Source organism: Mytilus galloprovincialis, chromosome 9, assembly GCF_965363235.1.
Source record: "Mytilus galloprovincialis chromosome 9, xbMytGall1.hap1.1, whole genome shotgun sequence".
Taxonomy (NCBI): Eukaryota; Metazoa; Mollusca; class Bivalvia; order Mytilida; family Mytilidae; genus Mytilus; species Mytilus galloprovincialis.
Window position 1 is genome coordinate 91,006,917 of NC_134846.1, and position 26,542 is coordinate 91,033,458.

The following is a 26,542-nucleotide window of genomic DNA, read 5'->3' on the forward strand; positions in this document are numbered from 1 at the left end:
TTTATTTTCTTACTAATCCTGCTTTCTTTTTTCGTACCAGATAAAGTCATGAATTAGAGGCCACAACTGTTTACTGTTGGTCAAATTTCATAAATTCCTTCAGAAAATAGAATTCGAGGTAAAAAAAATCCGTAAAAATCGTATCTCTAAATGAATTAAGACCGGGTGTATTGACAGAGAAAACATTCCCTTGTATGAATGCATCACCCGCCAGGATATCACATGTTGTTAAAATGTCACATCCAGATATAATTTAGACATAAGACGACAATTCTAGTGGTAAAAAATCTAAGACTGCAAAAATTACATTACGCGTAAGTTAACAACCCTGACTATATTCGTGATGTTGGTAGAAAAACCTACTTATCATCGATTTCAGTAGTTCTGTCTTATGATTGTGTTGAAACAGTGTTATAACAATAAGAAGTAAACAAAAATAATACGACAGTGAAAAATAATACATTTGCATTGACATAATGATGTAAATGTTTCAAAATCTAAACCAAAACCACAACTATTCGTGTGTGAATGATTGAACAGTTTTGACATGTACAAAAATAACTTCAAACAATTTAAAACTCTGACCTGCTTTGGTCAAAGATGGTCCACTGCTAATCATAGAAGTAGACGACAAATTAAACTTGAGAAATATATTCGTACTTCAAAAGAAGAAACGGTTTCATTGGTCATTACCAACCTTTAGCTTGAAAGATCCTTCTAGTCCTTTTCTGATTAGGAACACGAGATTATGCACACGTTTACATATATTACATATACCAAGAATAAGGTGTATTCATTGTCATTATGTTATCAGTGTTGAAATCTTTATCTAACAGAATAATTCTAAACGTGTACAATACGAACCCAAATATTTCAAGCAAAGTTCCAACAGAAAAGTTTGAAAACTACTCTTTATCTGTAACTGTTTTTAATACACATATTTTGTTCTTGTTATTAATTTAAAATCAATCTTACTACATTGAAGTTTTTGAAAACATATACCAATTCCTACCTTACAATAATATTGTTTACTAATATACATCATGGAAGACGAAGATATAAACATCAATAGTGTTTTCACTTTTAAATTGTTTCAGATTTTGTCATTACGCGACCTTTTATAATTTAACATTTGATTTTGCCATTTGATTAGGGACTTTCCGTTTTGAATTTTCCTCGGAGTTCAGTACTTTGGTGATTTTACTTTGTTCTATATACGATCAAGACGAATAGTGTGACTACGTCTTATTTATGTTACCATCCTTTATGATGTGAAATCCTACTAGAAATAAAAGACATACCTGCTCATGATATTGTTAAAAAGGGCTACACATTTTGAACCTTACTATTAGGTTTGTGTGCTTCTGGACAAACTTTGTAACTTATGCTCATTTCTCAAGTTTTTCTACACTTTTCAAACAGCAGAAAATATCATTCATCATTGCAATGTTTTACTCATGTGGTTCATTGAACTAGATATGAGCCAAGTCTCCGTGTTGACCTATAATGGTTTACTTTTATAAATTGTTATTTGGATGGAGAATTGTCTCATTGGCACTCATACCACATCTTCCTAAATCTGTATCTTGCAATTTCAATTCTACCATAGACACATTAAGAATAGAAGTTGATTACAATTATGTAAATCGGTATCATTACAAAATTGCGATCTTGGTATCTATGATGAGTTAATTGGTTAGTGTGGTGGAGTTGACACATACACTTATTTCTTTTTATTTTATTCAAAATTGTAATTTTAAGATTCGTGCATACATTCGTCTTTAGTTACACAGTGATTGATCTTCGTTTTAACCTTTAACTAAAATTAAATATATTTACTAAATAATATTCAATTGATATATTTAAAAAAAATGTCAATAATATAAGAAAGGATAATAGGTATCACCACATACTGGACAGCACAACAATACCAACCAGAAACACAAACCTTAAAGAAATACAACGCACAAACAAGTCGCCATAAATACTGGACAGCACAAACAACACCCTTTAGAACATTGTATTTGACATCAACCTATATTTGCATTAAAACGAAGTTTTTGAAATAGCCGATTGCGAATGAAACCCTATACTTTTCTAAGGAAAGCGAACTTTTTGTATGGTCCAAAAATTGCGGGTCAGGAAAACTACTAAACGAAATTGATCAAATATCTAGTTTTCATTCAATTGTATTTATAGAAAGTATATATTATTATGCAAACATTGTTCGGAGGTGAACTTTTGTTTTAATTTGATCATGTTTAGATCATTAAGGTTCAAATTGTCTAAGTCATATTTAGCACAACTTAATCGGTTTTTAGCTCTCTGCAGTTTTGTTTTGGATTTGGCCTTCCAGCTGTTTTTATTTGAGCGCCACTGATGAGTCGTATATAAAAATAGAATTCAGAGGACAATTTTAAGATTGAATTAAATTTTATTTAGATAAGAATAAAGAGTTATGGCATGATTGCCAATTTAACAACTACCCACCTGAGGGTATGTAAGTATGAAACTATAGGTCACTGTATGGCATACAACAATTAGCAAACTCCATCCCGTATGAGAGGCCATAAAAGGCACCGGCATGGCAACATTTAAAGCATTCAAACGAAAAACCCAACAGCAAAATTTAAACGAAAACAACAAATGAAAAACCAATATGACAGACAGCAGCTAACGACTTCATATGATTATCTTATTTATTTTTTGTTAGAATGAAGCTGTTTATTTTTGTGGTGTTTGTAATGGCGGCTGAAGCTCTTGATTCTTGTTACACGAGCCAAGAACGTAAAAACATTGAGGAACTTCAAAATCATATCCTGGCTTTCACGAAATCTGTTGACACTTTGAAAACTGACCTTGAAGGTGAGAACTTACCAAGAGCTTTTACAATTTTATTTGTAAGTTATACAACACGTTATATACAAGAGTTTTATAGTTAAAGGAAAATCAGGTATTTCAAACGACAGCAATCTATAATTATAAATTCAATTGCACATTTTTCTTAAAATGTTTTTAACTCTGTGTTTAAAAAGTCTAGATCAAATTGTCAATTATGCTAAGTCAAGTCAGGTTTTTGCTTTAATCAAATTAAATTGATACTTTAAATTCATTGCAAATTTGTAAAACCTTGAATAATACTTTTTATATCGTCATTTTATCTTCTAAGTCATTATAAAACTAGGATATACGTTATTAAAGATCTTACAAATTATTAAACAGTTGAGTATTTCATCTGACACATAAGGAGTATATTCTAAACGAGTCTTTAAATAGATAAAAAAAGTAATGGCATGTTCAAGGGTCATATTTGAAATGAAATAAAGGTACAGTATTACATAAATTGTAGTAAGATCACAACTTCAAATTGAAAACTTGTTGACTATTCATCTATAGGGAAATATACTGTCTTGAATGGTGAATGCCATAAAGATTGGAAGCCTTTCCGGGACCATTGTTATTATTTAGTTAAAGAAGAGAAAACGTGGTTTGAAGGAGAGGTAGGACTTTCAAGATTCTTAAAATCTACCTTTATTTTAAGTGATAGTTATTCATGAGTATAATTTCTCAGGGAGAAGATAAAAAAGGATTTAAAACTTATACGAAGTATGACAAGGTCCTTCTTGAGCCTTTAACTGTAAAATTACAATAAGTATCAACTACATGTACAACTCTCTACAAATGTTTATAAGACACCGTTTGTCAGAAATCAGTAATGATATTTAAATTTTGTTTTATACATTTATTGTTTAGATGCCTCTAAACTCAATAACTCAAAATACTTGTTTCATTTTTTAGATCTTTCAGTTCATGAATACGTGTACTCAAGATACGAGGAACGGGAAAATATAAATTAAATGTATATGTCACAATATGTTATATGCAATGCTGCTCATTTGAGTCAAGTATCGTTTTTGAAGTGATTTTTGATAACATTTATTATATGACTTGATAATATTCGTTTCAATAGTAGGGATTGTCTCCCACCAGGAACAGGTTTCACGGTCGTGCTTTTATAGAATATTGCGTTTCTTAAACCTTGTATATTTGTTTTATTGTGGATTCTTAATATTAAAGTTTATTATAAGGTTAAATTTATTCATTATTTGTAGACTAGCACATGGCGTGCATACGATTTTGAATTAATCAATGTTATACATTGTACAATTGTATGATTGATTTAATCAACATTGATACGACTCCTTATTTTATAAAATTTAAGATTCTCTAGTTGTTGTACAGCTGCATATAATTGTCTTTATCTTAAATTTAGAGATTTTGCAAGAACAAAAGCTCGTCTTTGGTTAATGTAAAAGATAAAGACGAAAATAAATGGTTACAGTCACAGTTCAAAGGTAAAATTAAAGAATAGTAAAAGCAAGTGTCAAATAAACTCATCATAGATACCAGGACTCAATTTTATATATACGCCAGACGTGCGTTTCGTCTACAAAAGACTCATCAGTGACGCTCGAATAAAAAAAAGTTAAAAAAAGCCAAATAAAGTACGAAGTTGAAGAGTATTGATATCACAAATTCCTAAAAGTGTTGCCAAATGCAGCTAAGGTAATCTATGCCTGAGGTAGAAGGAGAACATCAAATGTAACAGTCCCAGTCACAGTAAAAAAAACAGTTGAAAAGACAAATTAATGATTACAGCTAAGGTGAAAAAAAAAAGAATTAGACACAAACATCAATAATTTAATTTGGATGCAACGCGTCTTCTGATTGGCTGACGTTGTTTTGTTTATCAGCCCATAGACAAAATTTAGTCATGTGACCGTGAAGCCATCAACGCTTTTTATGGTTTTCTCCGGTTTAAAATGGAATTTAGAATTAAACTGCGCGCGTTATTCAGTGTGTACCACATTTTTTATGTTATTTCTTCATAGACAGAAAAAAAATTACAGTCATTCCTTAAATAAAAAATCAACTACAGTCTGCAAAAGATGATTACAAGTTTTTGAAGTTCCCTTTAAAAAACATAGCAAAGTGCTTTAAAAATTATTGAATGCAGTTTATGTTTTTGAAATTGAGAGAAGACGCAAAGAGACTTTAAATCTAATAATAATTTCAAATTGTTGTTCTTTAGACGTGCAAACGTTTTGGCTAGGTATTACGGATGGAGATTTGAAATATTGGATTAACACAGTAGATTATGCTCCAACTACGTATTTCAATTGGGATTCTGGTCAGCCTGGAAATGGAGCGGAAAACTGTGGCATATTTTATCCAGGCAGTGGTAAATGGCACGACTATCCATGCACTAAATATTTACATCCGTTTGTGTGCAAGAAAGATGTCAGGTTGGTATCGTATCTTTATCTTTGGTTTTATCTTATTGAACAAATATTTCCTTTTCAATAAACTCCAATAGAGATTCTTGCTTAGCCCTTATTCAATTTCATAAAGAAAAACATACTATATTTTCAACAATATTCCATAATACTATATGTGCAAATATTTCTAAATTTAGCATAAAATACATTTACTTTTTAATTCTTAAGGAAAAACATGAAGTACATTTTATGTTGCATGCCATCAGAATTAGATCACGAGCTTGACATGAATGCATGATTTTATTTCACGTACTGTTCGCGACGGTTCAAGTATACTACTCATAAGATGAACAATGTATAGACAGAGAAACTAAAAACGTTTGATTTCTTTTGTTTAATTGTACATGAATATTTAACAAATGCTTTTTATTGTTACATTACTAAACTGTTTATTTATTTCTTCCTTTTTTTTATATAGATGAAAGATGTTTTCTAAAAAGAAATAATAGAACAGTCGATGAATAACACGAATAAAACATATAAGAACACAACATTAGAGTTATTGGAGTTGTTTTTTTGGAAATTCCAAGGAAGACTTTTTGCTCTTTTTGCCCTCCAACTTTGTACTTGTTTGGCTTTATAATTATTTTGGTCTGAGCGTCACTGATGAATCTTATGTAGACGAAAAGCGCGTCTGGCGTATCAAATTATAATCCTTTGATAACTATTTATGTCTTATTTTTGACTGTTGCTGCTTTTTCCTTTGGTGTCTTCTAAAGCTGTTTGCCTCAAATGTATCAAGATTCCACAGGAAATAATTCAAGAAAGTTTCTTCATTTACTTTGTTAGAAAATCCGGACATACGATTCTATCCTATACTGGCATGTTATGCAGTCTTCAATAGGTTTTATCAATGCGTACCTTTTTAACTTTAAACTCTGTCGCTTTCTATACATTCCATTAAGAAAAAGAAAGTTAAATAAATAAAATACCGAACTCCGAGGAAAATTGAAAACGGAAAGTCCCTAATCAAATTACAAAATCAAAAGATCAAACCCATCAAACGAATGGATAACAACTGTCATATTCCGGACTAGGTACAGGGATTTTCTGTTGTAGAAAATAGTGGATTAACCGTCGGTCGTATAGCTAGCTTAATCTCTTACTCATTAACTTGTTTCTCAATTAAATAACGTTATACAGTACTTTTGTTAGGAAAAATAAAAAGAGCTACATTTCCATTTACGTTAAAGTTCCGCTATATAAATGATGTCCTCTCACAAGTTTGGTGACCATGTTGAACTCATCTCTCTTTTCTAACTCGAAAGAAAGGAACTTCAATCCCCTTCCCTTTTCACGAACGTGACCTACCGAGTAAGACTATTAACTGGGATTTTAATAATACGATCAACACGACGAGTGCCATATGTGGAACAGGATCTGCTTACCCTTCCGGAGCACCTTAGATCACCCCAGTTTTTGGTGGGGTTCGTGTTGCTAAGTCTTTAGTTTGCTATGTTGAGTATTGTGTAGTATTATTTGTCTTTTTGTCTTTTTGATTATTAGCCATGGAGTTGTTAGTTTATTTTCGATCTATGAGTTTGACTGTCTCTCTAGTATCTTTTGCCTTTCATTTATGTTTTTCAGTTGAAACAATATTCAAGAGCATGCGTTTCCGATTATGCTATATTTGTGAAAGAGTTGCTCATAAGAAAACTATTGATCAAAAGGTTCCAAGAAGTGAAATTAAAGTCGTCTCTTTAACAGTTTTAAACGCTGTCACAAGTTGGTTGATTGTCAATGAAAATCTGATTACCACGAATATAGTCATTGGTCGTAACCACAATATGAAAATAGATCTTGTACTCGTTATATCGATTGTGACTTCTCCGAATGACACTTAACTTATTGTATTTATCATAGCTATCATGAGCAATACGATGAGTGCCATAAGAGAACAGGATCTGCCTTTCAGTCCAGATCACATTCGATCACCACTAGTTTTGTTTACAGTAGTTCGTATTACATTGGATTACGGTTTTTTTTCTATTTTCCAAAGGCAATCTTGTTTTTATCGGTAAAAACATCGCATATACTTGTCCTAGTTAACGTATTTTAATTTTTGAATTTGACATTTTGTCAGTTTTAAGGGATAGAATCAGGCATAGCGCATGGTTAACGAATAAGGTGATATGGTTTGTTTGTTCACACATCTTGTCAATATAATGGAATGATATGCGCCTGTCATACAAGTGAGAGGTTTAGCTTGCTATAAAACCAGGTTTAATTTACCATTTCCTACATAAGTCAATATATGTACAAGGTCAAAAATATGAAAGTGTTTGTCCGTTCTTTTGGTGTGTTTGCACTTTCGATTTTACAATTTGATTAGGGACTTTCCGTTTTGAATTTTACTCGGAGTTCAGTATTTTTGTGATTTTACTAATGTCTACTGAGTGATGCCTCGGTTTGAATGTGTTTCGAGTTCAGTCTGCAATTTATGTGTAGTGGTTTGTTGACAATTGTTTTTCATTTCGTCGTTTTTCTGTTGTTTTTTGTCATGGGTCAGAAGAAGATGTGGAATGATTGCCAATGAGAAAACTCTTGATAAGAGAAAAATATGACACAGAAATGAACAATTATAGTTCACCGTACGACTTCAACAATGAGCAAAGATCATACTGCATAGTCAGCTACAAAAGGCCACTGAATCACAAATTCAAACGAGTAAACTAACGGCAGAATTTCTATACACAAAAATGAACAAAAACAATTATGTAACACAGCAACAAAAGACAAATACCGAATAACAGGATCCTGACTTGGGATAGCATGTCGTGGAATTAAACATTTGAGCGAGATCATAACCATCCCCTAACCTGGGACAGTGGTGTAACAGTACAATATGAGAACAAAAAATTAGTTGAAAAAGACTTTACACATCAGATAGATACAAACAGAAATACATCAAACTAAAATACAGGGTCGACGTGGCCAGGTAAATCCCAACAACAAAAACACGCTACAGATACTGATAGTATTCGCAGCTACTGACAGCTAGTTCAAAGCCAATAAAAACTTATACAAAAATCATGCCGTTATGACTAAATCATCAACCAGTACACAACCAACATCCAATGAATTCAGTGTATAGACACCATAAATAGTCAGCGAAAAAAATGACCTTGTGTAATGCTAAGATACAGGTATCAACAGATTGTAGAGTTAGGAATGAAAGTACGTATATAGTAAAATGACAACAAATCTAAATTCTGAGGAAAATTCAAAACGAAAAGTCCCTAGGATAACAATAATATCTAGTTTGCTGAATTACTGAATATAACTACTAATAAAGTCATTCAAAGATCTCATCACAGTAGCCTTTTAGGATAAGTTTATTTAAAGGATCAATAAGTTAACTAACTTTGAAGGTAGATTCTAAATTTCGGGGCAATTTCGTTAACCAACATCTCCGGGATAACGAGGATGTGATATCCCGTTTAAAATGAGTTTTCTACAGGTACAAAACAGAGCGGCGAAAAATACCAGAGGGACATTCAAACTCATAAATCTAAAATAAACTAACAACGCCATGGCTAAAAAAAATTAAAAGACAAACAGGCAAACAATAGTACACAAGCCACAAAATAGAAAACTAAAGACTAAGCAATACGAGCCCCACCAAAATCTGGGGGTGATCTCAGAGGTTGAAGTCATAAAACTTTGCTCAGTGCTTGAAGCACAAAAATCATGCTCGAAACACCAAATCCTGTATTTTGATTGGTTGATTCTCGAGTCTGAGTACAAAAATCTTGCTCGAAAGTTTTATGACCGTAAGGCCTGGTACTCCAGAAGAGTACGCAGATCCTGCTCCACAACTTCGTACTTGATTTGGCGTTTTAAACTTATGTGACTAGAACGTTATTTGTGAAGTTTTTTGTAGACGAAATGCGCCGCGACTGGCGAACAAATTCATTCTCCTCATATCTATGATGAGTTTATTTGGCCTTATTTTACGGTGTTTATATATCCTAACTCGTTCGTCATTCCGTCGTTTGAACGTAATCAAAATATTGCTGGTAAATGATTACGTCAATGATTACGTTTTCAAAGATTACTTAAAACCTTGACAACATCTTTCATAGATATAACGCTTCGGGTTTGAAGTTTGGCTGTGCCTATAGAACGGCTTTGCTGATTACTGTGGATTCATTACAATTCGTTAGATACCAATTTCGTGGGTTTCGTGGGTACAGGTGAACAACGAATTCAAATGTTTAGCGAATATCATATTTTCAATAGGCTTTGTATACAGAGATTGGCAAAATCAGATATCCACGAATATGCAAGATTTCAGCAAACCACGGAAATTATATTTTTGAAAAACTTGAGAAGTTGTAGAATGAAGGGTAGCCGTTCTTAAAGGCATATATTTCTCTTTTTTTATACATCTCTTTGCATTGTAGTTTTAAAGTATTTTCAATGTGTAGCTATTTTATGCTTTTATTTATATTTCCGAAATGGATGCATGAGATTTGACCCACGGAAAACTACTATTGCCTCTAGTTTTGATTGATTGATTGATTGATTGTCGGTTGCTTTACGCCGCATTAGCACAACAAGGCTATATCGCGGCGATCTCTAGTTATGAAACTAGGGTTTTAAAGGAAATCGGAGTTTTTGTTATTTTACTATTTGCTCAAATATTGAATTTAAGAGTTTCTGTATTTAAAATCGTAATTTGTAATATCAATAACAACTCTAGTAGCAGTTGTAGTTTGTCATTTTTGAGGATTAGATTAAGATAACAGATCTTTGATCGATACTACTACATTCATTCACAACGTTTATTATATGAATTCGAGAAGATTTAAAGCTCGATATATATACTGATGGTGGAGTTTTAATTCCCTGAGGGTATCACCAGCCCAGTAGTCAGCTATTCTCTGACTGACATGAATTATCATTGATTAAGTCGTATTTATGAATTAACTGTATACAATGTACAACACTTTTGAATTTTTGACATACTAAGGCCTTTCTACCTCAGGAATAGATAACCTTAGCTGTATTTGGCAAAATATTTAGGAATTTTTGTCCTCAATGCTCTTCAACTTCGTACTTTATTTGGCCTTTTTAACTTTTTTGGATTCCATTGTCACTAATGAGTCTTTTGTAAACGAAACGCGCGTCTGGCGTATATACAAAATTTAATCCTGGTATCTACGATGAGTTAATATACATCTGTTTTAGTCTGATTTTGAATTCGATAGGACATTTTTTTGTTATTCTTTAAGAACATAAGTTCCGTGACCCCTACATTTGTTTATATTTCGGAAGTACATTTGTATTTATGAAAAGTAATTTCTTCATTGAATATTCCCTTCAATCTCATATCCTCCCCCACTACAACCAAAAAATAAAAATAATAAAAAAAAAATAAAATAAAAATAAAGAACACAAAGCATAGCAATCAGTTCATGTGTCTGTCCCAAGTCTGCAATTTTAAATGTGGCTGTCTTTTGGTACAAACCCCGATGATGAATGGGGAATAGAAATAATGACATTGAAGTTTTTTGTCGATCAACAGTAAATCACTTGCTAAATATGTCAATATCATCAGAGTGAAAACACCGTAAGCTGAACCAACAAGAGTTTTTGTAGAACAAAAAAAAAAGTAAAATGCATGCGGTTTATTCAAGGTCAAAGTACTTTTTCTATTATTAACATTTTCTCACCATACACGCAAGCAAACTAGAACAAACAATATATCATAAAATAATCAATAATAGCAAAGATCGGCGGTACTATAAATAAATTTAAAGTTATTTTTAGAATGACATCATTTGTTAAAGTGCCCGTATGTCATGCAAGCGGATATCGATTTCCGTTGTACACATAACGTGCATGAGGTTATTAAAACTGTATTTTTAAACAAAAATATGGATAGTTCCTCAGAAAAAAGTAAATCAGAAGGTAATAAACATTGTTGTTCTGGCACATGTAACAATGATTCAAGATATCGTCATCGTGAAAACATGGAAGGTGTATTTTTCATACCGTTCCCTAAACCATTGACCCGACGACAAACTTGTGAAAAATGGATTAAAGCATGTTGACGCCCTGATGATGATTTCAACTGTAGCAAAATAAAAAGATCTACATATATCTGTAGCAAACATTTCGTAGGCGGAAAAGGCCCGACGGAAAAGAATCCTGACCCAATCCCAGTCTTGTTACATACAGATGAACAGGTAAGCGTAAACAAGTAACGAGTATATTATAGCTGATGTTTTGATAAATGCTCTGTCATCTTGATAATTTTGTAGTTGACAGTTTTATAAATTTATAGAATATATAGGTCTTTAATAGTATTGTTATTTTGACATTTTAAAATATACCTGTATATATATAATAGATGTACAGTATTTGTGCATCTGTACATGTCATGTCATGATACAAATGTATACATTATGTACATACAAAATGTACATGTATACAGATGCTTAAAAATGCATATTTATTAATTCTAGACCTATTAGCTATAGCAATTGTGTCAATTTTTTCTTAAACTTACAGATGAGAAGATTTGAAAGAAAAAGAAAACCACCTACACCAAGGAGGAAAGTGGTGAAAATAAGCAGAAGGGATGTACAATCGGCAGCCGAGTGCCTTTTGGATCTTGGAAAAGAAATTTATGGGTCTCACACGCCAAGTTCATGTGAAGATGTTGAGGTAATGTAAAATAAGTATAATAATTGAAACACAGTGGATTTTAGATATAATATTTGTAATTCATGTTGTTCGTAGCCATGGTAATCATTTATATCTTGAATCTTTTTCATACTGTATGAATAAAAATAAAAATATACATTTTATGCACTGTTGAGCATGTTTATTTACATTTTTGTAGTTTGAATAATGTAACATTTTAATCATACCTCAATTTTTTTCATGTTTGTACTACAGAAGATGTATATATACATGTATATTGTTGCATGTAGCTTGTTGTTCGGTGTGAGTCAAGGCTCCGTGTTGAAGGCCGTACCTTCACCTATAATTGTTTCATAAATTGTTTTTTGGATGGAGAGTTGTCTCAGTGGCACTCATACCACATCTTCCTATACCTATATATACAAGTGTTGCACATTAGTCAAATTACCATTCGTAGGCTACGCGTACCCACATCCGGTTTTACAATAAAATGGCATCGGATTGGGAACATGGGGAATGAAACGTGAAATATGATCAAATATAAACGAAATTTGTTGCAGTTAGTGAATAAATTGACTAAAACCACTCAGAAGTTTTAATTTATAAATATTTATATATAGGTATACATTTCAAAGTTATCATGAATAATTGTAACTATCAGTCAATCAATTTTATACAATTGTATAAAAGAAACTTGGAGTCAATAGACAACTTTCGAGTTCGATGTTGTTTGGACTGGTAACATTTGAAATGTGCAGGGTTGAAAAATGTGCCAAAACATTTAACCTATTGGATATATAAAATTTTTTCAAAATCTTTTAAACTAGTTACATAAATCTTATAAAATTGGTTTATTATGACATTATTACCTGCTTCTTTAATTCAGTTTTATATAGACATCCAAGCTTTAAGTAGTTTAAGATGTTTTATAATTTCAGTTTCTGTTTTACATTTCACTAAAAGATTATTTTTAAATCTCATATGGGTGGTTTTCAAATTCAGTAAAATCTAATTCTTTAAATATGCATTTACATTTAATAATAGTACTAATTTTTATCATAAAATTGAGAAAGGAAATGGGGAATGTGTCAAAGCGACAACAACCCAACCATAGAGCAGACAACAGCCGAAGGCCACCAATGGGTCTTCAATGTAGCGAGAAACTCTCGCACCCGTAGGCGTCCTTCAGCTGGCTCCTTAAGAAATATGTATACTAGTACAGTGACAATGGACGCCATACTAAACTCTGAATTATACACAAGAAACTAAAATTAAAAGTCATACAAGACTAACAAAGGCCAAACATGCCAGAGGCTCCTGACTTGGGACAGGCGCAAAATTGCGGCGGGGTTAAACATGTTTATGAGATCTCAACCCTCCCCCTATACCTCTAGCTAATGTACAAAAGTAAATGCATAACAATACACACATTAAAATTCAGTTCAAGAGAAGTCCGAGTCCGATGTCAGAAGATATAAGTATAACAAAAGAAAATAAATAAAATGACAATAATACATAAATAACAACAGACTACTAGCAATTAACTGACATGCCAGCTCCAGACCTCAATTAAACTGATTGAAAGATTATGTCTTCATCATATGAATATCAGACACAATCCCTCCATTTGGGGTTTAGTATCATACTATCATAAAATATATGATAAGAACATAACCTGTGTCATGCCAACAACTGTTTTAAAAAAATAAATGTGTTTAGTTCCGATGCAAAGACCCTATAAGTAAATCAATATTAAAGCCAAAATATGCAATCTTAAATGACCTGTCAACAGTATCAAAACTATATCCCTTCTTAATAAGTCTGTTTAAAGGTTTTGTAAGACTTTGAAGTGAATACTGACATTTTTGTGCATGTTTTTCATTTACAGGGACTGTGAAGTTTCATTTTCCATCAGTGTTCATTTAATTTGCAATATGGTTATTATGTATTATTATCTAATAAATACAATTTAAAAATATTATTTTTCATACTATTCACTCGTTCTACACGAAATCCCCACATTATCGATAATTTCCGTTTATATTTCACGTATCATTCCCGATTATTCCTGAATCATTCCTGATTTGAAAGCCTTTTATTAGAAAACCTGATGTGGGTACGCGTAGCCTATACGAATGGCATTGACTATTTGTACCCCCATGCGGGTACGCGCAGACATTGCCTATAAATAAGAACTTGGAAGATCAGGCATGAGTGCCAATAGATTGTTTAGATTTAGTTGCTGTTGTATAACTTATGTTAATTTGTCTGTACATTACAATTTTTTTTATTTCAGATACTGTCATACCTAATGCAGAGAAAAATTGAAACACATTGAAAATTCATAAAACACCTTATCACCATGATCAACACCATTTGTACGCTACTACTGGACTTCGCAAAGATTCTGGTAAAAATGTGATGTCATAATACAAAATATCTGATGCCAAAATGGAAAAGTGATTGTTGCTTGACATAAAAATATTAAGCAACACAGATTCTAGGGTCAACTGGCACAGATTTCAATTAACCATTTTTAGATGTATTCAAAAGGGAGAAGGGAATACCAAAGCACATGCAAATGACAATTCATTTCTTCTCATATCTGTATAAATAACTAACATTCAAATCTAGTTAATAAAAGATTGAAACCTTTTATTTTGGTTCTGTTTTTCAGTTGACAGTTGTAAAATTGTCACCCAAAAAATCGAAAAAAAACCTGGATTTTTCAAATTTTCAAAGGTATTATTTCCCTGTATGATTTATGTTTAATGTCATGAGAGTTCTGTGTTACCTTCATCTTATTCAAACCTTTCATTCAAACCATTTGATTGCAGAAATCTATTTTTGTTTGTGTTTTGTACAAATCTTGTGACTGCTTTCTGTTTATGAATAAAGACTGGAAGAAACGCGACGTATTCCGAGTAAATAATATAATTTATGTCCAGTTGTAATGATTTGGTAAGAATGTTCACCGTTAGAACATTTCTTTGTTGTAGTCAAAAGACTCAGAACGTACAAAAACAGCATTTCCGATTCAAACCATTTCTTCAATTGATTACATCAGAAGGTGCAATAATATTTTCGCCTCATTCATTCTTATTCAAAATTTATTAATCAAGTTACATAAAGATGCAGAAGATAAAAACGGTAAGAAAACGTAACAAAACTTTTAGTATTCACCCACAAAATAAGTGAATGCACTTAAAAATTACAAGTTTTGAAGTTTACGGCTCAATCCACTCAGCTCATTAAAACAAAAACAAACAAAACAAAAACAAAAACAAAACAAAAAAACAAATACAAACAAAAACAAAACATAACGGCATAACATAACATAACATAACATAACATAACATAACATAACATAACATAACATAACATAACAAAACAATAAACATCATTATTGTACAATCCTAAAATCTGCTTAAAAAACAAAAAGACATTTCGTAGGGATGACATTAGGAACAACCACCCTTATGTACCATCTAAAGAAAAGAAGACAAGAGGGTGACGCTTTACACATAGGTCACAGGATACGAATGATAAATCCAGTCCTTTACTCAAGTAGTGTGGTCAATCATCTGAATACCAGTTGAGAAAACATCTCTGCAGTCGAGGGGACACTTTATCTGTCCCAATAAATGAAAATTTTACAAAAAGTCTCCGCATCAAGAACTATTAAGCGTTGAGGGATATAACAACATGAACAAAAAATTGACGAAAACTTGAATAGTGACTCAAAAAATTCAGATAACGGGAAGAACTATTAACTTCTTTAAAAGCTTAAGGTTATGGGACGAAGTGGTTTCAGTCAAGTAAGTCTTAAAAAGGTACTACTACAAATTTACTTGGATTCAAATATTCTCTAATTTCCACCTTAGAATCCTTTTTTACCATTTTGAATCAGATGTTTTTAGAAATACCTGGAAAACAATAAATCTTGCTGCAGTCTTACCCCGAAGAACGAGCTGCAATGGAAAAAAATAACGATCCGATAAACATGATAAATCTGCCTACACTTATGATGATCTCAATCATGGCTGAACGTCAACCTGACGATACAAGTTTCTACCGAAACTGATCTTGCAACAACATGCTTTGCAAGAAATATATATATATAACTGCTATAATTTGGTAGAAATACACAAAAACCGTTTCATCAAATGTCTATTGTCAGATTTTTTTGTCCGAAATTCGTGAGGTAGTTGAGCAGGAAGTTCAATCGTTTCAGCCAACGGTCATCCGAATGAAATCTTGTCAATATGTTGATGATTTACCATCTCACATTAAAGACACAACTGATTATATGAGAAAAATGTAAGACTTAAATCCTCTTCCTGCCACACTTGTCTCTATGCATGTCACCCCTCTTTACACGAATATTCCCCACGAAGATGGCATTGAGACATGCAAAGAAAAATGAGATTTTTGCCCAAAACAATCTCCTCCCATTGATTTTCTGGTCAAAATGCTCACGTTGGTACTGAAGAAATACAACTTCACATTAATTTGATGGATACTAATGACACTGCTATTGGTACCAAAATTACTCTATCGTAGGCTTACATATTTATGGGTAAATTTAAGAAATACATTTATAACTCATGCCAACACCATACACCATCCGAAATTCGAAATCACCTTGCTACTTCTTTTCCCTACAATTGACATGATATAAACAGACCTAAATTCTATATGAATGGTTGTATGTGTCACATCTAAACTTACGGGCTCGATAAACAACATTAATATAAAAATTATAATGAAATATCCCAATTTGTAAAAAGTTGTTTAAGGGTACAGTCAAAATTCTGAACGAAAATTTGAATTTATGATTGAAAGAATTTTTACATTCTTGGTATCATTTCAAAGAAGAAAATGACATTTTCATTGATATGGCAAACATTTTTAAAAACTCAAATTTTACAAGAAAATTTAACTACTCTTGCTACCGATTTAGTAAGTATGTTGTGTGAATATTTCATATTTATAATTTGTTTAACTATTTTTATATTCATTTGGAGGTGACGAAAAGAATGTTGAACCGAGTGACCACGTTTAAATTAAGGATATAGATCAAATTTGTTGAATTAGTGTATAGTTTGATTGAAACTTAAAATTTAACAGTCATTTAACTTTAAATGTTGGTTGTGCAACGCAGTTCAGGAAAATAATTATGCAATTATCTGTGGTCACAGTTGCAGGTAAATTACTTCCTATTTAAAACATTGATTTAATTTAGACTTTACCATTGTTAAACATTTATAATAAGACTAAGGAATGGGTTCAAATTGCTAACCTTGAACGGATCAATGAAATATCTAACAAGCAGTATACATTCTATACCGATTCTTTGTAATACTTTAGTAATATCTTCAGTAATATCTATCTGTCTTTTATGTACAGTTTTCAACTAACACGGTAAGGCCTTCCTCCAAACAAGAAATGTGTCTTATAATTTAAGTGCAAAATATTAACATTTAATAATTTAGGTAAAGTAACTGATTATTTTGATAACACCCTTTCGATTATTATTTATGAATTATTCTTAAATAACTAAACATTTTGTATCTAAGTTTACACATGGCGTTTCACAAGTTCGTCATATTTTCTGTATGATTCGTGGGTGGATGGTTGATAGAACACCCACAATTCTTTTTAAGTTTATTATATATATATATGATAAGATGACTGCAGAATCATAATCCTCACCGCTGATTATTATCTTATCATATTCCGTAAACAAATATCAAAATTGCATATTTATACCAGGTTAGCGATTCAGGCTCTTAGTAGCCTCTTGTTTCATTGATAATTTGGGTTGTTCTTTAATGAAGAAACATACACATGTATTAACCAATATAGTGAGTGAAATGAGAGAGAAAGAGATGGAGAGAGAATTGAATTAAATCATTTGCGGGTAGAATTTCATTGAAATATACATTTTCAGACAGCGTTGCTATGATTCGGACCGGTGTTTGTTTGATACTATGCTTACACTGTGAAGGTAAGTCTGTAACTTATGTAGCCGGTAAGTAGGATATATGTTATTCGCTACTCAAAACAAATATGATATATACTGTACATGCACACATGTAATTGCCTTCTATAGACACAGAGGAGCTTTCGCCAAATCTATATGTGGTGTTGCCCCACTAAGGATTGATACTGGGAGATATGCACATATAGTTTTATAATACAGAGTGTGTTATACATATGATGGTTTTATTAAAGACGAATTTCATGTTTTATTAAATTTCCTCTTTTTGACGATTTAGGAAACCATTCATGTTACGTTGCTGAAACATTTAATAAAAATTTAGATACCTGACAACCAAACTTTATATTTTTATTCTCAGATGTAAAAATGATACGTGTGTGTACGAAAACCTGTTATTCAATGTTAAGAAGACCTCCACATTTTAGTACTTTATTTCATATTGTTTAATGTAACGTATCTTATATTCATATCAATAGTATCTCATAACTCTGTTTAGAAGGTTTTCATTTCATGTAGTATTGTTTTACAATTTGTAAATACCGATTGTACTTGTTGAAGGATGATACTTTAATAATATAATATTAAATTGAAGTGCACAACCGTCTTGAAATAACTGAATATACTTTGCTCGAAATCAAAACAATTTACTTACATAAGGGTATGAGTAAAAGAGGGAAAATATATGGAATAAACGTGATCCGACAATGAAAAGTGACGTTTTGGTTGACTAATCTAAATTGATATCAGAACGGTAAAGCAATTTTATCTATAGTGCTGAAGTTTGACAATGTGTAAAATCAATGTAAAAAAGTAAAATAACAAATATTACCTATAATATCAATGTAATAACTTGAATCCTTTTACAGTTATTTCTAGTTACAAAAGAGTCTGCTTCTTCACGAACTGGCCACAATATCGAACCGGTATTGGAAAATATACGGCGGATAAAATTGATCCATTTTTATGTACCCATGTAATATATGCATTTGCCAAAGTGTCTGGGAATACTATCCAGCCATATGAAGAAAATGACATCACCAAATCCAGTAAGTTAATAATGATTGTACCACTGTTACTACCAGTGCTTTTTTTTTTTTATTTCTTTATAAAGAACCAGAAATGTAATTGTAAAAGAAAGACACAAAATGAACGAATAATTCAATGAAAGCACTAAGGGTTGAGTCAATGTTGTTGGTCCATATCAGTATTGGAGACAAAGTTTTGAGCAATCAGCAATCGTCTATTGTTGATTTGTGTTTGAACAGCACAGCTTCAACTGCTATTGGTTGATGGATAGCGACTCTATCACAAATTTTAACCAACCTAGGAAAAGTTTGCCTACCTGTTATCATGATATTTTGTTCTGACTCCGAGTCTACCAGTTTGCTCTAAATCCTATAAATACTGCTTTCCTTTTGGCGTAGACAAGTTGTGTACAGATTTTAAGTCTCTAGGTTGAGAATGATTACTTAGATTTGCTCAAAAGCAAAGAAAAAAGTCAAAAGAGCGTACTACAGACAACAAAACACTAAAATGACAACACTGCAAAAATGTGCATAAAACAAAGATTACTTTTGTATACTCTTTTTTAAGGTAAAGGTCAGTATGAAATGACCAATGAACTCAAATTAATAAATCCGGAATTAAAAGTTCTCTTAGCTATTGGCGGATGGAATCATGGAAGCGGACCATTTTCTACATTGGTGTCCGACCAGTTAAACATGGACGCATTCGCACAGAACTCATTGAATTATCTCAGAACACATGGTTTTGACGGCCTTGACATTGACTGGGAGTATCCTGGTAGCAGAGGTAGCCCTTCAGAAGACAAATATAGATTTACAACATTGATAAAAGTAAGTTACACATTATTATACTTGATTGTAAATAAGATTATGAATAAGTAAGGTGTTCCCTTATACTTTTTTAAATAAATGATGTATTTTTCATAAGCAACTTTTAAGAGCCACCATGCAAGAGCTTGACATAAGACCTCCAACCATAAATACATCGCAATAAAACAAACTCCAAATGATCTAAATGGATTTAACATACTTAGTATTTTAAAGGATAGTTGTATTATAACTTGAATTAAAGCTTAAAATTGTTTTTTTTTTGCAGACATTACATTCAAAGTATGACAATGAAGAGTTAACATCCGGGCGGTCACGACTGTTATTAACAGCTGCTGTTTCAGCAGGCAGGGGAACAATAGAATCTGCATATGAAATCGACCAAATATCACTGTAAGTAAACAACTTGGTTATGTCTGTTATGAAATAAGGGGATACATTAGTTACCGAGGAGGAGAAGGGGTACCCTCACAAGATTAACACAACGGATAATAGAAAATAATATATATGTTGGATCCACTATACTTGTAACTGTTAAAATTTGCATTCACAAAATACACTTTACTTTTATATATCACAATGTTTGTCTAAAAAATGAATCTGACTAATTAGTATCTGAAATTATGTCTTCCTTGACAAAATAGACAAAATTGGATAAACTATCTAAGACAGCACAGCATCAAAATTGCGTATTGGTTACATACTTTCCTACTCCAAATTGAAAAGTCAGTCCTACGGTTATCATATATATATATTCTTATTTAATCGAAGTTCGCTATATATTGACATACGCAGGGAGCAGACAATAATGAGTCTTCCGAAATTAACCCAAAGAAACTTACATAAATATTAACAGCCATAACTGTCCATTCCTAGATTAATATATTTTTCAGATTTATACGAAAAACTCTTCACAAAAAATTTAGACAAAAGAGACGGTTTTTCTGTGCTCTATTATTAATTTTCTTGCAATGAAAGAAATCTATGTATTACTGGTAAACTATTCAGGGATTTCGTAACCACAAATCACTTGAAACCTAAACTCAATCTTTCTAGAGATACATCCATTTGGCTTGGAATTTTATCTGTAGATTACTCATTTCACACGGTATGGCACATCTGCAATTTTACAGGACCTTTAAAAGCCGACTTTACGGTATTGTGTCATCTAATGTTTGAAGACCGTACGGTTGCTTATAATTGTTTGCATCTACTTTTGAACTTTGGTTGGTAGTTGTCTCATTTACAATTATATCATATCTTTATCAAAAAAAATCAAAAACATATGATGATATAACACTTAAAACCTCTTTATTGGCCGTTATGTTTTCAAAGTATTTGACAGGTTTCTGATCTAAAACAGTATCGTTTAAAAAAAAAGAAAAAAACACACTTCTGTTTAGAAAAGTAATTACTATTTCTAAAATGATATTTATATAAAAGTGCAAATAATTTTTTAGAATACTGTAAACAAAATATTTAATATGTATTTTCAGATATTTGGATTTTATAAATCTAATGACATACGATTTTGTTGAAGATTATGACACAGTAACAAGCCATCACAGTCCATTTAATGACTCAGCAATTTTTGGCTTCAACGTTGTAAGTGTGGATAAAAATTATCAGAAGATCATATTTCCAGTCGATGTTAACATGTTGTTCTAAAATTGTACTTTTACCCCAATCTCCCATGTAAGACCCAACATGTTTTATTCTACCATTTTTCTGTATATGCCTTTAACAAACCAGAAGCATGAAGTGTATACTGTTAAACATTGTTGGATGTTCTTTTGCTTTTGGTTTAGTTATTAACCTAAATAAAGTCGTTGATTTTCTGTTATATATTGGTATTGGTACACTTTAATGTTGCAATTTAGTTTTTTAGTAACCTCGAAATATTGATAACTTCTATATCCATGCAAACATACACCTTCTATTCTGATTTACACGCTTTACAATAATGTACTTATTGCAGGATTATGCAGTTAAAATGTGGTTAGATGGAGGAGCACCGAAAGAAAAACTGATCATGGGGTTTCCTACATACTGAAGATCTTTCACATTAAGTAATGCCATGGAAACAGGATTAGGGGCGCCAGCTATTGGTCTTGGTACAGCTGGACCTTATACCGGAGAGAGCAGTGTGTTGGCTTATTATGAGGTAAGATTTTGTATGCAATTATACCAAAAGTTACCGCAACTAACCAATCATACTTATGATTGCCAATGGTTTGGCTATATTGATCATCACGTCTTAAGGTCTTGATCATCCTGTTTGGATGTACGCTTTCCTCTAAAAGCTAACCCATGAAAAGTGCGTAATAGCGTTTTACATTTATTATAGAACATATAAAAGCACCAAAACAATAGAGTGATGAACAGATGAGTCTTTTAGCCTGAGTCAGCTGAAATCTCAAGATTTTAGTGAAATGAAAGTATTTCTCTACTGGAATATCAAAACCAAAATATACCTTTTCGAACATTCCATTAAAAAAAAACCTTCTACTATTATTAAAATTGAACCCTGAAGTCCACTATCAAAGTTAATTAAAACAAATCACATCATCCTAAGTGGTAATGGGGAAAAAACACTCTGAAAAGACAGTATATTCAGTGAAGATAATGAAATTGTAAAATGTCTATTTTTCTTACTAAGATATGTTCAAAAATACAATCAGAGAACTGGACAGAGGTGTGGCTTGACAAACAACAAGTGCCATATGCCTATCATGGAAACCAGTGGGTTGGGTTCGATAATCTTAGAAGTATTGAAATAAAGGTGAGAGTTAAATAACTTAAATGCCTGTTCCAAGTCAGGAATATGACTGTTGTTATCCATTCGTTAGATGTGTTTGAGCTTTTAATATTGCCATTTGATTAGTGACTCTCCTTTTTTTGAATTTTTCTCTGAGTTCAGTATTTTTGTGATTTTACTTTTTACAATATCTAAGATTGATGTTCCTTAATTATAGTCTTACACAAATAGTATTGCCAGAATATTTTAATGAAATTTTATGTTGTCTTATTCATGTCTGAATTATTTATCAAACTAGTCAGTATTTGTCGAAATTATACTAGTTATGTGCCGTTGGTTTATAATGTTTTTTCACTGTTATATCAGTTTTAAACTCTTATGATTTTATACGCATATACCTTGTCAAACAATATGCCAACAAACAATTTGGCAATATATGTTTTTGATATCTTTTCTGAATTAACAGCTTCTTTCTTGTCGTAGCCTTTGCAGGGTGATTCACTGAGTTGCTCAATATATACAAATAAATGTAAAAACAAAATAAAAAGATATACCTTAAAGGTAATTTGAAAAATGGAAAGTTCTCAAAACTTGTCAAAACCCAATGCCCTGCTCATCAAATATGAAAATGTTCTTTAAAAAATATTATTCACATATTATTAAGGTTTTAGTTGATTATAGTTATCAAAGGTACTAGGATTATAATTTAATACGTCAGACGCGCGTTTCGTCTACATAAGACTCATCAGTGACGCTCAGATCAAAACAGTTAACAAGCCAAACAAGTACAAAGTTTAAGAGAATTTAGGACCAAAACTTTCCAAAAGTTGTGCCAAATACGGCTAATGTAATCTACTCCTGATAAGAAAAGCTTCTTGAAGTGTTTCCCTCGGTTTTGGATTGAAACCCTGATTTGTTATAGCTTAATCGATTTATGACTTTTGAACAGCGGTATACTAAAGTTGCCTTTATTTATATGTATTTTCAGGTAAACTACATAATATCAAACAATTTAGGAGGAGCTATGGTATGGGCCATTGATTTTGATGATTTTAATGGCATCTGTGGAAATGGTGCTTACCCATTGATTAGTAAAATGAAAAATATGTTCAACGCTTCTTCTCATGAATATATTTCAACAGCAACACCATCAACTGAAGATATAAATTCTAGTAAAACATCTGATGATACTCTTACAGAAACCATTTATAAATCTACAGAACGTTTTTTCAATGACATATTCTCAACTAAAGATACTACAACAACTCCAGTATCTAGTAAAACTGATAAACCAAGCAGTCATTCAACTCAAGATATTATCTTAACGAGAGAATCAACAGCTCATGATACCCCTACTGATAGCCCTACTGATACCCCTACTGATAGCCCTACTGATACCCCTACTGATAGCCCTACTGATGTCCCTACTGATAGCCCTACTGATGTCCCTACTGATAGCCCTACTGATGTCCCTACTGATAGCCCTACTGATGTCCCTACTGATAGCCCTACTGATGTCCCTACTGATAGCCCTACTCAAATACAAACTGCGCAAACAACAAGCTATACATCAGATACAAATATGGAATCAACAGACAAATCAACAAAGCAATCCAGTGAAATGCTAAAAACATTGACAGAGAGGCTAAATTCAACAGTCTCAGAATTAACCACAAAGTCCGAACAATTTAACTGGACAGATAAAACGTCGACAGAAGTATCGTCATCTGCCACCAAACTGTTGACAACATTTAATGACTCTTTATTACCAACAATTATAACTGATACGTCAAGTGTTGATACTACAGAACCAGTCCCAACGAAATCAGGATCAATCTCGTTGACAGAAACAGACCATACAGAAGTTACATTATCACCAAGTTCCACAACAACATCAAAGTTAAATGTTCCAGATTCACAAGAATATTCCAGAGGTATTTATACATCATTAAGATAAAATAAGATAGTTGTTGTGTAAATCAATTTTAAACACACACAAGAGAGTAATGTCTATTGTAAGTCAGGAATATGACAGTTGTCTTCCATTAATTGGTTAATGAAGTCTAACATTTGTTTTATATGGACTTCCCTCTTTTTTAAGAGGGACGTAATGGGAGGGGGGTATCTGCACGGACGAACGTGAAATGAAATTGCCATTTCACGATGAACGAACAATTAAAAATGTCTTGCACGTTAATCTTTTTACCGATTTCACGAAACACGGCGAATAACGAACACTTTTCACAGCTGCACGTGAAATAAAAATGGCAAAACACTTTGCACGAAAATAACCCGTTATCACCGTCTTTTAAGTTTACCTTGGACCTTTTTTTTTTTGAATTTTTGTCATACATTTTTGTTGTACATGTGTCTTTCTCCATCCGAAGCATACCACACTTTTTAAACATATCAAAACTAAATAAATCATTTATTTGAATTTTAGAATGAAGGGAAAATAATATCAATTTGAAATCACTAAAAAATTGTGGACACTCCTGCTAACACACAAACGTCAAACAACATTGCAAATCATAAAAAAAGATAGAAGAAACCAAAAGGAAAATGACATACAAGCTTTTGAAAATTGTTCAGAAGTTGAGACAGTTAACCGTTCAACAAACTTTGTGAAGATCACACCAGACCTATGAAACTCGCGATTCTAATAGTCCTTTGATCGATGTAACTCTGCCTGAGTTTTAATTTAAAGATTTATATCATTTCAATCATTTCGGAAGAACGTTCGTATACGTAACATAGTATACATGTCTATTTCAGACCCATGATTTTTTTTTATCATGAATGCAGTTCATTGTTTTTATTTTTATTTTCCATTGATTGATTAATTCACGAGAACATTTATCATTTATGTTTATAATGATTTTCGACAAGATCTTTTTTTCTGAATCTCTTAAAATTGAGGAGTATTTAAATAGTTTTACAGATTGTCAGAAAATGGTATTTTTTATTTCGGAATCAAGATATTATAAGATTATATGCAAAAACCTGTAATTTTATTTTGAAAAGACGCCGAGAAGTTTTATATTGTAAATAATAATAGAATAATTATGTTGTATACTTTTACCTTTCATGTTTGATATTTATAATGTACATACATATTGTTTTAGTTGTAATCGTCTCTCATAAATATGTAAAGATTGGCTTATGTATACAAAATGTATCTTTTATAAATGTATTGTGTAATTTCAGTGGCGGATCTAGACATTTTCAGAAGTGGGGGGCCCGCTACCATCACGCTTCAGTGATTCCCTTTATAATCAACCAAATTTTTTTCTCAAAAAGGGGGGTGGTGGCCCCCTGCCCCTCCTAAATCCGCCTCTGAAGTTTATACATAAGGAGAGACGTAAATAAAATATTGAATTGAATTGTATAACAAACTTAAAGAAACTGTATTTGATGTTTTTTTAATTTCAGATTTAGTAAAAGATTTGGACAACAAATATATTATTTTTGTTTTGTCAGGGCTGCTGTTTTTATCTTTGCTAGTTAATATCGTTCAATGTTTGCGTTCGCGAAAAGAAGACGGCGACGAGAACTGTTCTTGTATAGGAAAACACAAACAGACTTTACATCTGACTAAGTTATGACCAAGGACAATTCATATGTATTTGAATAGGGATTTTCCGTTTTGAATTTTCCTCGGAGTTTAGTATTTTTTTTATTTTCTTTTTTCAGTATCATCTGAATCAATTCTATACTTAATCTTCATTAAACTATAATTGATTTACAGCTGCACTTTGGGAGATTTTATGTTTAGAATTAGATGCAGTGGACATATTGACTGTTGAATAAACGGAAAATAGAAAGAACACGTCTTCGTTAGTCCTCCCATAGCTCTGACATCGCTTATAGATGTCGTTATACAATAACAATGTCAATGTACAGATGAACAATTTTCTAAATGATTTAATTCAAC

At 32.0% G+C, this 26,542-nt stretch overlaps 3 protein-coding genes and 1 pseudogene across 6 annotated transcripts in view; 2 read left to right on the top strand and 2 right to left on the bottom strand.

The window, feature by feature from the left end:
• The window catches only part of LOC143046340 (leucine-rich repeat serine/threonine-protein kinase 1-like), a 139,479-nt gene extending 124,606 nt beyond the window's left edge, over positions 1-14,873 (bottom strand). Inside the window, exon 1 of the mRNA XM_076219459.1 lies at positions 14,788-14,873. The gene's annotated coding sequence lies outside the window, so the exon portion shown is untranslated. The remainder of the gene's footprint in view (positions 1-14,787) is intronic.
• LOC143046344 (acidic mammalian chitinase-like) overlaps positions 1-26,542 on the bottom strand; it is a 95,404-nt gene that overhangs the window by 56,428 nt on the left and 12,434 nt on the right. The window lies entirely within an intron of this gene.
• Positions 1-26,542, top strand: part of LOC143046345 (C-type lectin-like) — a 51,385-nt gene that overhangs the window by 6,646 nt on the left and 18,197 nt on the right. Inside the window, exons 2-6 of one of the 2 annotated variants that reach the window (XM_076219472.1) lie at positions 2,714-2,865; positions 3,397-3,500; positions 4,274-4,355; positions 5,093-5,306; positions 5,758-5,830. In XM_076219472.1, the coding sequence (XP_076075587.1) occupies positions 2,715-2,865; positions 3,397-3,500; positions 4,274-4,355; positions 5,093-5,306; positions 5,758-5,761 (555 nt within the window). In that variant the 5' untranslated portion in view covers position 2,714 and the 3' untranslated portion in view covers positions 5,762-5,830. Of the gene's footprint in view, positions 1-2,713; positions 2,866-3,396; positions 3,501-4,273; positions 4,356-5,092; positions 5,307-5,757; positions 5,831-26,542 lie in introns of those variants that run through there. The other variant, XM_076219473.1, reaches the window with a different exon arrangement.
• LOC143046450 (chitinase-3-like protein 1) lies at positions 17,461-26,213 on the top strand (annotated as a pseudogene).